The 13,392-nt window shown below is 44.6% G+C and overlaps 1 protein-coding gene across 1 annotated transcript; it reads left to right on the top strand.

The window, feature by feature from the left end:
- The first annotated feature begins 1,917 nt into the window (after positions 1 to 1,917).
- On the top strand, positions 1,918 to 9,325 carry AADAC (arylacetamide deacetylase). Its single transcript, XM_069864412.1, has 6 exons — positions 1,918 to 1,955; positions 2,425 to 2,564; positions 6,079 to 6,301; positions 6,543 to 6,612; positions 7,188 to 7,359; positions 8,426 to 9,325. Exons 2-6 carry the CDS (start codon positions 2,427 to 2,429, stop codon positions 9,032 to 9,034), a joined length of 1,212 nt encoding a protein of 403 aa, XP_069720513.1. The 5' UTR covers positions 1,918 to 1,955; positions 2,425 to 2,426; the 3' UTR covers positions 9,035 to 9,325.
- The last annotated feature ends 4,067 nt before the right edge of the window (positions 9,326 to 13,392 follow it).

Here is a 13,392-nt window from a genome sequence, read left to right as displayed (position 1 = left end):
GTCCCCTGTCCCTTGGGAGAAGAGCCCAGCTCCCTCCTCTCCACAACCTCCTTTCAGGTAGTTGGAGAGAGCGATGAGGTCTACAACTTGTTGCATGTCACTGAAGTGTTGTTTTGGTTCCCGCCACTGCCTTTTTGGTTTCAGCTGTTGGGTTTTAGCTTTGAATTAGAATTTGCTTGAGCTTTTTATCTGTGTGGAGTTGGTTTGGTGTACCAAATGGTTTTGGTTGTTCGCTTTAGCATGCAGAGAGGGATGGAGAGCACGGGATGGAAGAGCGAAGCAGCAGTGGTGGGTGCTCTCACAGGGCTTTGACAAGCAACAGCAGTGTGGCAGCCAGACCTCGTGGTGGAACACGAAGGGTAATCGCTGCAGGGAATTGATCTGGATTTAATGTTCACGTGTTCCATTTGGCACCCTGTCCCCTTGTTTGAAAGGGGTCTTGCTCTGTCTGAACTGGTCCCTTTCGCTGAAAGAGCTCTGATAAAATTGGCGCGATGTGGGCTCTTCCACATGGAAGTCGATGCCTTGGGGAAATGCCAAATTCAATTTTTGTTTCTCTTTATCTAGTATTGCTGTGAATTAGGGTAGGTAGCCGTGGTGGTTCACTGGAGGGCAGGAGGGCTGGCTTTGCCAGGAGATTAGGAGATGCTGGTGTCTGAAAGCTAAACACTGTGAGCTCTTGCCTAAGCCAAAGGTGACCCGGGGGCAAGGACAGTGTGCAGGGTGTGCTGTCACTGCACAGCCGTGCTTCGGATGGAGGTTGATATGGAAGAAGAGGGTGAAATGCACCTTAGGTGCAATGCAAGCCTAGTTTTGTGGTAGTTCTAGAACTGGAAATGTCTTCTGACACGCTGTTTGCCAGTGCTGAAACAGCAAGCAATGGTCATTCAGAGCAAATTGTCCGCAGAGTTTGTGTCGCTCCCGGGGAGGGACAGAGGGAGGGCAGGGCTTTGTCCTTCAATCCTCTTCACCCGGCTGTGCCTTCTATTCCCCTGCTGCCTAAAAGATAACTCCTTCATCTGTGTTTTGCCTCATGATCTACATGGCTAGCCCCTGAGAAATGGGTGATCCGAGATGTAAAAAAAGGGAAGATGGGGGTTTTCGGGGACCCTGGGCTTTGACCAGGCTGTTGTGCTGCAGAAGGACTGAAAAAGGAGAGCTGGGTGACTCGTCCCAGGCTGGGAAAGCGTAGCACGGCTGGAGTTTTAGAACATCTTAGTATTTTGGAGATGCCTAGGATTTAAGAAAAGAGAATGTTTGATAGATTGACTAAAGCTGCCTCCTTCTCTGTGTTTGGGCTGGTGACAGTTCACCTTGAGAATCATAGAATCACCAGGTTGGAAGAGACCCACCAGATCGAGTCCAACCACTCCCATCCATCACTAAACCATGTCCCTCAGCACCTCATCCCTTAAACCCCTCCAGGGAAGGAGACGCAACCCCCTCCCTGGGCAGCCTGTCTTTAAGTCTTCTGTGATTCTCTCTGGTCCTCCAAAGGGTGCTCCAACCCTGAAGCCTGCTGACTATGAGAGAATAAGTGGCAGTGCTTCTTTGCACTTGGTAGAACTTCATCAAAAGAAATAACTCAAATCTCAATTGCAATTTTTGTCGTTTTAGTTTATCTCTAAAGCAGGACTCATAGTGCTGCAGCTGTTCTTTTTACCCCTCGTTCCACGTACGTGCCTGTGCTTGAAGTGTTTCCTTAGTGGAGTTATTACCTGTTTTGGAGTCCACCCTGTGCATAAGTGGTTGCCTCCGAGAGGTGCATGGAAATCTCTTAATCCCAAGAACAGTGCAAATGGAATCTGATCTTTCAAATATTAACCAGAAGTCCTGTCAAAGACTATTTTTTCTGCCAAGCCTATTATTGCGCAACAGGTTTGATGCATTAGTACACAAGGGTGCGCTTTGCCAAAGCAGGAGGTGCTTGTTATCACCTGAGAAACCACAGTGGGTTACATGTTGCTGTACTCTGGTCTTGTGGGGTATCTCTGTAAGCTGGGCTCTGGAATATTCAATACGTCTTCTCTTGTCGGAGTGCTACCTTGCAGCAGCCCCTGGTTTACATGCCACATTTTGTTCCTTAATTTTCAGCTGCCTCCTTCAACATGAGCCTTTCTTGTGGCTTCTGTTGCCAAATGCAGGAAAGAGGGCGTGAGGTGTAAGAGTCTTGATATTTAATCTGGGGTTGAAGTGCTGGTTTGGTCGTCTCGGAGTGGCTGAATGCCTTGCTGAAGAAACATGTTTTCTTGGGAGCTGCATGGCAGAGCATAACCTCTGCCCCGGGTGATCCGATGAGCAATCGCCTTCTGGCCAGGACCCAAACAAAACAGGGGATTAATTTTGCCCTATGGGCGTGTGCTGGTTTGTAGCTGTTAAGAGTCAGTGAGAGTGCTTAATCCGGTCAGTCCGATGTGCCTGTAGACATGGGATCCAAGTTACTCTGCCTCTTCCTCGCCTCTGCCCTCCTTGCTTACTACATCTACGTCCCCCTGCCTGAGGACATTTCGGAGCCCTGGAAAGTGATGCTCATCTCGGCGAACATGAGGACCTTTGGGCACCTGGTGAGCTTGTTACTGGGCTCGGTGTGGGGCTGCGGTCGGGGCAGCGATGGAGAAGAGGATGTTCTCGCACAGATATATGACACAGCAGCATATCCATGTCATATATAGTAGGTGTACGGTAATATGTAAAGTGAAGGACAGTAAGTATCTGAAACTATGCATTAAACTTACTGTAGTTATGACTATTAAACATAGAGAAGATATAATTGCACAGCCTTGAAATATAGGCATTCAGAGTAACTGGAAATGTGATATGCAGTGTTATTACAGATAGGTAAGGGAAAACAAGTTTATTTTGCTTTGTGATCTTTTGCAGCTGAAGCTCTGCTCCTTGATTTTTTCCTTTTTTCTTGGAACCTGTACATTGAGCTTACCTGGAAGGATTGTATTGGGTGTCAGAGAAAGGGAAACTAGAATGCTTCTTAAAGTATCAATTGTTACGGTTTCTTGGGGCTTTACCAGCAGAATGAGCCTAAAGACTACATAAAGCTAATTATAGATAATGCTAGAGCACAGAAAAAAAAAATAGAGAGAGAGCCTAATTTCTAATACCTCTCTAATCTTGCCTATCAAAAAAATGGTATCTAGATAAGCAACACAGAACCATATGTCGCAGTCTGGAAAGGCAGTGGTATTTCACCCTGTCTGCAGTTATGTGACAATACTTACTGACAACACTGTCTTGATGTATTTCTATGTTATTTATATATATATTTTACATCTCCAACTTCTGCTTCACTTCAGTCATGTTATACAGCCATTTCGAACATATGTAAATAATCTGTGAGGCTGCACGTGATGCATAAATAGGGGTGGTGCAGCACCCACCTCGTAAGTACATTAAACTGGGATCTGTTTTGAATCCAGTCTGTACTTAAAATATACTGGTGGCTGTTGCAGTGCTACTGAAATCTAAAAACAAGGTCAAGGATGAAAGGTTGAGGGGAGGAGGGGAGCGGAGTATTGCAGACATCTTTCTGGGTGGCGACAAATGTTTTGAGACTGCTTTTTTCTTCACCATCAAATATGTTGAAAGGAGGGTCTAAGGAGCTAGGGCAGAGGTTTCTGGTTTTGCTCGAGGGATGTTGCTGCAAGGCTTGTCTGCTGCAGGCATAAACACTCAGGCTGTTTGCTCAGAAGTGTGAGAGTTTTGGATTTTGCCTTTTGTGGTACGTAAGTCAAAACAGAGTGGGCATGATTTTGAGAAGTCATGGGAGCAACCTCTCATGATTTTTCAGATGAGTTGGCAAGACAGTCTGCAGAGGAGTTCTAGAGGCTGCTTGGAGGCTCGTGGTTAGACCTTGCCCGGGGTTAGCCTGGGGGGATCGAGCCATGCTTGGTTTTGCTGATGTGCCCAGCCCAAGGTGTATTGGAGGGTCCATTTGTACCCATCTTATTGCTGGGAATGTCTCCATTCCTGTGTTTATGTTATAACATCTCAAGTCTACATGCTGTCTAGCTAGAAGAACAAACTGACTGATATCTGTGGTCCTTAAGCACAAAATTCTCCATGTATTTTCAGGAAGTACCGTGTGCGCGCATAAAACACATGAAGAAAGTATAAAACACAATACAACATCTTTCTTCCTAGCTGAACATTTCTCTGGCAGCAGTTTCATGAAATCCTCCCAAAGCTTCCTCCTTCCTTGGCCTGGATCCTTGGAAGCAGCGAAATCTGGATTTGAGCGCTTTACAGCCTTGCTGATAAACAGACTGTGGTTGTGCTCAGCTGAAGGGAAGCTGCGTTGGGAGGGGTGCCTCCATCTGAACTATCACCCATTCAGATAAACAAGCTGCTAAAAGTGGTGTTGAGAGCATCTGGGGCTCCCTTCCTCATAAACAAGTTTGGGGGTTTATTGTCTTTCCTGCCATGTCCCCCTTCTGGTGAAAGCAACTGGGGAAAACGCTTTCCAAAGCACAAGGAATTAAAAATCTAAAGTGGAGGGTTTTCCTCTTATCCTCATAACTTGTCAAGCATTGGCTGCCCAGGGAGGTGGTTGAGTCCCCATCCCTGGTGGTGTTTAAAAGATGAGTAGCTGTCACACTTGGGGACGTGGTCTAGTGGTGGCCTTAGCAGGGCTGGATTGATGGTTGGACTCTATCTTCAAGGTCTTTTCCAACTGAAAGCATTCTGTGTAATCTCAGACTGGAGACAGTAAGACTTTTCAGATGAGGGTATGATTTCCTTGTGGTTTTGCATGATAATGATCCAGAAACCACAGGCAGCAGACCAGTGGTTTTCCACAATGTCAAACCTCTGCTTGTGGAAAAGCCACCCCTGAGAGCATTGAAAAGCCTCAGTCCTGATGCGGAGGGAATTCCTCCCAGCTTGAGGGAGTTTCACAAGCTCAGTGGAATTACAGAAGGACTCGCTTTGACCTATATATTTATTTTTTCAAGATGCTAATCCTCAGGGAAAATAAAACAGCTGAGAAATAATTATGTAAACTGGGTAATCACTGTGGATAAAAATAAGCAGTTTTGGCTTGTGGATGTATTTGTCTTCATTGAGGTTAGGACAGGGATCTGGGTTTTCTTTCTGCACAGTGTGTGGTTGCTGCCCGTTTGTCATCTTCTCAATTCCCCATCGCAGAGTTTGGCAGAGCTCCCAGCATCGCTTCATAGAATCATAGAATCACCAGGTTGGAAGAGACCCACCGGATCATCGAGTCCAACCATTCCTATCAAACACTAAACCATGTCCCTCAGCACCTCGTCCACCTGTCCCTTAAACACCTCCAGGGATGAGGACTCAACCCCCTCCCTGGGCAGCCTCTGCCAGGGACCAATGACCCTTTCTGTGACAAATTTTTTCCTCATGTCCAGCCTAAACCTCCCCTGGTGGAGCTTGGTCCAAGCCTTCAGAGTGGTGGCCCTTAAACAGGGTGGTGATCGCTATCAAATATTGTCAGTAAGGCCCTAGCTACGTTCTCTTTTCTTCTAATTTCTGAGAAAGCAGGTTGTATGCAGAAGATGATTAAATAGTTTGTTTAAATATGATTTAAAAAAAATACAACAAAAGAGTATTTCAAGCAGAATTTTCTAGCAAATACTTGCAGAATGTTTCCACTTGGGTTCACTCTTGTGGAACAAAGACTCAGTGTAATGAAAGCTAACCTGATTTTTAAAATAGGTTTATGTTCAAGGTTTAAGTTCCCCTGCCAGCGAGAGGGGTTCCAAAATGTGTTAGTCTGTGTAAATTGTCACAATGTTGGGGAGCTAAGGCTGCCAAATATTAATCTTTGGAGTTTACATTTCACCTACAGGTTTACTTGCTAGGGTTTGTGGGGTTTGTTTTCATTTTATTAATTTTATTTAATTTTAATTTTATTTAGCATCTTAGAACAGTAATCGAAGAACCATAGAATCCACAGTAAGTGTTTAACAGGTGAATTTCAAAGGAGACTGTTTTAAATACTTCTCCAGAGTATCAAATGGCTTTCTGGAAATCTAATCTCTTGAGAGTTAACTGAGACTGCATTTAAAATATGGTTTTCCTTGTCTTTGGCTCTAGGCTGGGGCTGCTGAACAACTGGGTCTGATGCACTATATGGACGCTTTCAATCTGTTTGCCTGTATGGATTGTGTTGCACCTACGTCCGATGAAAACGTCACTGTGACAGACACAGAGTTCAACGGTGTTGCTGTCCGACTGTACCTGCCCAAAAAGGTGTCTGATGGGCTGAGAAGGGCCGTGATCTTCTTTCACGGTGGAGGATGGTGCATAGGAGATGCAGGTAAGCCCTTTTTTTGCCAGTGTTGGGGACCGTGTGGTGATCTCAATGGCCTGTGTTAAGCACTGCCCTTTATTTTATGGGACTGGCCACACAGAGTCAGGGAACTGGTATTTCACTGGTTAAAATCAGGTGGAGGGTTTGCATAAGTCACCTGAAAGCTTCTGCCACGATCAATGTGCTGTTATATGTGTCAGTTCTCGAATGGACTGGAGCGTATTTTAAGTGACTGATTTCATTTCAGCCTTGAGATCCTACGACCTTCTGTCAAGGTGGACTTCAGACAGGTTAAATGCTGTCGTGGTGTCAGTCAAGTAAGAGAGATTCTCCTTGCAGATGGGATGAGGGTTTGGAATAAATTCATAGAACACCAGGTTGGAAGAGACCCATCAGATCATTGAGTCCAACCATTCCCACCAATCTCTAAACCATGTCCCTCAGCACCTCGTCCACCCGTGCCTTAAAGCCCTCCAGGGAAGGTGACTCAACCCCCTCCCTGGGCAGCCTCTGCCAGTGCCCAATGACCCTTTCTGTGAAAAATTTTTTCCTAATGTCCAGCCTAAATCTCCCCTGGCGGAGTTTGAGGCCATTTCCATTTCAACTGCTCTAATTTGCAGTATCTTTTTTCTGATTGCGCGCTTTCCTGCTGCCTTCAAGTATTTGTAAACAAAAGCTGTCAAGGTTGTGGTGGTAAATTGTGGCTGGTGGTTATTTTGGATATTGCTTTATGATGTTGAGTGGGTCATAAAATATATGATCCTCCAGGATAGACAGTTCCCGCTTCTCCGTCCACAGGAAAGAATGATTGCTCGCTATCTAGGGTAGAAGTTAGCAAGCCTTTCTCTTTATTAATTGCAGGAAGTAACACATTTCTACTTGCCTCTAACAGTTACAGGTTGGCACCTAAATACCGTTTTCCTGTTCAGTTTGAAGATGTGTATTCAGTAACGAAGTTCTTCCTCCAGAGCAGCGTCCTCTCCAAGTACAGGGTGGACCCAGATCGAGTCTGTGTTGCAGGAGACAGTGCAGGAGGCAACTTAGCTGCAGCTGTGGCACAACAGGTAAGGAAAAGAAAAATCTAGTTTCTTAGTTCAAAATTTTTTTATATATATATAAAATAATATATCTTTTTTGTCATTTCGTCAACATGATTCGTGGAGGCTCTGAGTTTCCAGCAGTTTACTTGAGTCATCTAATAGCATCAAAGCTACTTTGATGTCTTCCCAACCTCTATACCCTACAAAAGAGGCTCTCTGCCTTATAAATAGGGCATATATCACTGTCCTTAAGTACATTTTGATTGGTTTAGGTATGCTCTTTGAAAACAGAATTTTAGCAATTCAACTCAGATGTAAATAGCAGAATGAAAAAGTGACTGGATGTTCCAATGTCCTTTGATCACACAGATTTTGGTGCCTTTTGTACTTCTCACTAAGGTTTATTAAATGAAGTCAGCGCAATGTTGTTGCTCTCTTGAGAAGTTATTTGGATTGTAATGAATCTCACTTGGAAAGGTTGTGAATTTGCTGTGAACACAGGAAGCAGAAGATGAGGGAGAAGGTGGAAATTTATTAGTGAAGAGGGTAAAGGGTGACATATAAGAAATGTCAGTACTCAACTCATTACGCTTTATTTATCACACGTCTAAAATGCACAGAATCCTAGTTGTTTGAGTTCTAACATCTCTAGATTTAAAAAACCCAGCAAATGGATAAAAAACTTGTGTATGAAGTGATCAAAGGCGCCTTAGAAACCTGCAATCTTTACGGAGTAGAAACTTTCTATAATTATGGAAAAGCGTTTGCTACTACTTAAGACTTTGAGGCATTTCTGCTTTCCCAATGCTTCAAAAAGAATATTTCCTAAATATTGTTGTCCTTCTAATGTAAACTTCATTTTATTTCTCATGTTGATGTTGGAGATTTTTTTTATACAATATGCTGGTTTAGGTGCTCTGTCTATGAATTTAGAATTTCTTTAAAATTTCGGTTCTGGGCTTTTAGATAGTCATACTTTGCTTATGTTGTAATGGGTGTAAATTCCTTACTTTTAAGCTCATCTGTCACTGTGAGAGAACCAATGCTTTTTTCAAATTACTTTTGTCATGATTTCTATATTCTTCTGCAGCTGTTACAGGACTCAGAAGTCAAAACTAAGCTCAAAGCCCAAGCTTTGATTTACCCTGTTCTTCAAACACTTGACCTGAATTTGCCATCTTACCAAGACAACGCAAACAAGCCCGTTTTGCTTAAGTCGTTTATGGTCAGGTTTTTGAGTGAATATTTCACTTCGGATCCATCCCTCGTGGAAGCGATAGCCTCCAACAAGCATGTCCCAGTTGAAGCAAGCCACTTATTTCAGTTTGTAAACTGGAGCAATTTGCTGCCTGAAGAGCTGAAGAAAGATCACGTTTACACCACTCCTACCTACGGGAGCTCCGAGCTTGCACAGAAGTACCCGGGGTTTCTGGATGTGAGGGCAGCCCCACTGCTGGCGAGCGATGCCCAGCTACGGGAGCTGCCCCTCACCTACATCCTCACTTGTGAGCACGACGTCTTACGGGATGATGGATTCATGTACGCCGCGCGCCTCCGGGCAGCAGGCGTCCCTGTCACCCACGATCACGCCAAGGACACCTTTCATGGGGCCATGTCATTTATCTCCTCGCCATTCAACTTAGCTGTAGGGCACCGGCTGTTGAACAGATATATCGAGTGGTTAAATGAGAATCTATGAGTTGAAAATGTTGTTGTTCAGTGGGTGTGATTGAGGAATAGGAGTAGGAGAATAGGAACTACGTGAATATTTGGGAGGGTTGCTCTCTTTGTTGTGTTGCCCTGCAGTGCCTAAATTATGGTGTTTCTCGTTTTCTGTAGTAGGAAAATCCATCCAATTCTAACCTAAGTGTTCTTTCAGTGGTGTCGTCTAAGCTCAAACCCCTATAAACTGCTGGGACTGCTCTGGGATTTCTCTCCTGGTCAAGACCAGAAGGACTGGTGTGCTCAGCCCTCCCTGTGTGCTGCCTGGGCTTGCTGAGTTGGACTTGATGTCATGCGTTGCTTGCTTTGTGTTTCATCCTATCGCAACATCTTCGTTTTGTGTGCTTGTGCAAAAGGACAAGGTCACTGGTTGCACAGGGGATGTTGCTGGGTGGCTGCTTGCTCTCTGTCCCCTTTGGCATCCCTTGTGCTGCTGGATGTGCTGGTGTTGGGCAATGGAGTGAGCAGAGGTGCAGGGACCCAGGACCTGACTTCATGAGGTAAAAGGCAGCTTGTGAAGCCCTCGCTGTGGCATGAGGCTGCTGGGTTTGTGCTCTGGTGTGTCTCCAGCAGAGCTCAAGGGAAGCACTTGAAAATCAAGTGGGATGGCTGTAATTGCACAATGTTTGGGGGGTTTTGTGGTTGTGTTTGTTTTGGGTTGGGTTTTTTTTCTATTTTTTTTTTAAAGGCATTTGTCTTACTCAGTAATCACTTCCATGAACTACAAAGAGATAGCGTGACAAACGAACTGTGGATGTTCATCAGATAAGGGAAGGCTGTGGAGGCCCTAGCTTTACAATAGCACTGCTGTATATTTTAGTCTCTACTCAATAAGCTTTGTTATTGTGTGTTCTAATATCCTTAAAATGCTTCAGCAGTTTCTACATATGATTTAAAAACTAAAATTTAGTATCCTAACAGGCTTGAAAAAGGAACACAATTCAAGTGTCGAACACGTATCTTCTATTTAAATGCTTTGTATGTCTGATATACACCCTAAAATCTTTGAATGAGGCACACGTTGGTTGGCTACTGGTTTTAAACTGATCACAATACACCACAAACATATTTCTACCACCCTGCTTTTTAACTTTGCACAGAAGATGCTGCATCTTCAGTAATTCTGTTTCTTTCTGAGTGTGCGGAGCCTGTTTAGGTGGAATGTGTATGGAATGATTGCCATAGTTTTCTCTTTTTCATCTTTATTATGTTGGGTATAAAAATTAAACTTGTTTCTGATTCCAGTGCAACGTTCTTTCTGTCACTCAAGTATCCCATTTATTGGAAAGGAATAACAAGTTAGCTAGTCTGTGTGCTAATGCCATCGCAAACATCCAGGACCAAACCCAGGGAGATGGTTTACTTCTGTTATTGTTAGTGTGAATACTTGTAATGCTTGACTGTGAGGAGGCAAACTAAAGTGGTTGAGTAGGTGTCTTTTGTCAAGAAAAAGATGCTGAAGCTTTTATCTGGGGTGGGGAAGAGCAGGGAGTTGAGCCTGGCTGTGGGGAGGGCTGAGCCAGGGCTCGTGTTTGCCCTAGAAGACGGGATCAGAAAAACGTGGGTTTGGTGATACAGCAGGAATGTTCAGTTTCTCTGCTTCTGAATCCATCCTTGAAAAGGTGAGTTGTCTTACTGCCAGCACACCAAGCATAAAATGAGCTAGGGGATTAAAAAAACATCTCAGATAAAACCCCATGTACAGCTATGAGTGTAACAGGGGTGTCTGGTGGGTGGGTACCGTGGTGTCTCTCTTTGCCCCTGAGCAGGGATGTTGGTCCTTACTGCCCTCCCTGGCCCAGGGGTTGCAGGTAAGGCTTTGGGTGTGGGTCCTGGCATCACCTCTGCTTCTCCAGACAAATACTCATGGAAGGCGCTGGGAAGGGCTTGCTGATGGGATTGTAGCCCCTTCAGGTACTGGAAGCTGCTCTAAGGTCTCCTTGGAACCTTCTCTTCTCCAGGCTGAACAACCCCAACTCTCTCAGCCTGTCCTTGGATGGGAGGTGCTCCAGCCCTCCTTCAGCCTTGGCTGTTGTGTGATTTGTACAGTCCACTAATGGTGCCTAGAAAGGGCTGAGGTGGAGTTTGTTATTAATTACCTGGAAGAGGGTGCATCTACACTGGGAAATTGCTTTGGTGAAGAGCCTGGTGCCCAGTCCTGCCACACTAACTCACGTGGACCTGCCTGCTTAAATAGCATCAAGCATGAGCAGTGGAATTTGTGGAGGTTTGTGTCTTTATTGCTCTATTCTGTCTATTATTGCTCTATTTGGAGCTTTACTGCATCATGAAAGAAGAAAATTCATTTATTCATCCCCTTTTTATCCTTCAGTGCAACAGCAGTTGCCTCAATGAAAAAAAATTGTTGAGAATCCGGTGCTGTTTATCAGCCAGGTGGGAAACTTTAAAGCAGCTCCTGTAGTGCTTAAATATTAGCTGATTTATTGGCCTTGCTCAGGAAAAAAAGCTAGGATGCCTTTTTATGTAACAGATATTAATAGGATTAATAGTCACTAATCTTAAATTAGATCACAATGAAGGGAGGGAGGTGTTATTTTTAGTACCTGAACTATGTTTATGTCTCCTATTTTAAAATAATCCTGGTGATATTCAGACTTTTTCACTGATGACCTTGTATTTAACTTCTGTACTAGGCTTATTCACTAGGCCCTAATTATACTCAGTTGCTGTGTATTTTATAAAAAAATACATGTATAAGAGTATGATATATATTTTATATATATTGCCTTGTGTAAATCCAATGAAATTTCATGTTTTACATAAATTACACGTTATTTTTTGGAGAAACACCAAAACACTCTGCATGCCTGCAGCTCTGTGGGGTAGGAACCCCACAACACATCAGTCTGGAGGGCTTGGGGTGGCAGAGTTCATGCTGGGTCTCTTCTACCTTCCTCCCACCTGTCTGTAAGGCTGGGCTGGTCTTCTGGGAGCAGGAGGAGGAAGGCTCCAGAGAGTAGTTCCCATGCAGCAGCTGAGAGCAATGAAGATCCCTTCATCCTCCTCCTCTTCTTGACAGGTAGAAAAAAAAAAAAAAAGAGCTTTATGGTTTTGGGGAGCAAAAGGAATCTCTGATGGACTTCTTGAAATGAATTAATGAAGGTATATTCCTCCCAGGGAAAAAAAAAATTAATTGAATAACTGAAGCAATTTCATGCCTTTCCCCATTTTCAGGCCCTGCATATAATTAGTACAATTCCAAATAACAGATGGCGAAGTGCTAAGGGGAGCGACTGTGTATGAGCCGTGTGCTATGGAGGTATTTTATGCAAATAAGACCTGACACAGAGCCATCGCGCACTGCAGGGGTGCTCAGACACTGCTGTCATAAAAGCAGAACTGCGGGCAGAAGATGCATGGGTGGGAGCGGGTTAATTTGGCTTTTATCTGCTCTTTGTGTGTGCTGCTTGTTTGCATACAGCAATTCATAAAAAACACGGCTGGTTGCCCAACGGTGCCCAGCGTGGAGCTGCTGGCAGGGGTCGCTGGGGTGCTGGCACTCACCGCTCGCTGCCACCACCAACCCCTTCAGCACAGCCTCCTGCTCCTCCAACTGCATTCTGGTCACCGTGACGGTGCAGGGTTTTCCATCTTCTCCAAGCCTGTAATTTACTTTCCAATAGCCTGGATAATACTAACTTTAGGGGCTGGAGAAACTCGTAGAATAGTTTGGGTTGGAAAGGACCTTAAAGCCCATCCAGTTCCACCCCCCGATGGTGCAGCTGGGCAGGAGTTGCAGCACCGTGGGGCTCATGATATTCCTTGTTGGAGGTTTTGTGAGGTATGGCAAATGCCTTCCCATCCCCACCTGGTTCTACTTGATTTTTTTCTTTGCCGGATTCAGATTTTGTTGTTCTAAGAAATCTGGCGCTTCTGGTGAATGACATCTGAGCCAAACAAAATTGGATTTGAATGATGTTTATAAACCAGCTCTGCCTAGGAAGCATTTATACCACCGTTTTCCATCAGTGGGGCAGTGACCATGTTGGAGCTGAGGGCTTCACAGCTGACCTGTGGGAAGTATCCGAGTCTGGGAATGTCATCAGCAGTGCTAGGTTTATGATTGGACACGTAGATCTTAAAGGTCTTTTTGGACCTAAATAATTCTGTGATTCTGAAATCTTACACTGGTTTATTTAGGAGGAGCTGAGATAGTAAAGCTTCTTGCAAAGTGTGGGGCTTCTATGGGTTTTTCCAAACCTGCAGCTGGAGGGTGGTAGCGCTGCTGCTGAAATGCCTTGAGCACAGCTGTGCTTTCAGGGGTGACAAATCCTTGTGCTTGGATGGGGAAGAACTCCTTGGTGACCACTTGTC

Source organism: Phaenicophaeus curvirostris, chromosome 10 (assembly GCF_032191515.1).
Source record: "Phaenicophaeus curvirostris isolate KB17595 chromosome 10, BPBGC_Pcur_1.0, whole genome shotgun sequence".
Lineage (NCBI taxonomy): Eukaryota > Metazoa > Chordata > Aves > Cuculiformes > Cuculidae > Phaenicophaeus > Phaenicophaeus curvirostris.
This window is presented reverse-complemented; position numbering and strand designations above follow the sequence as displayed.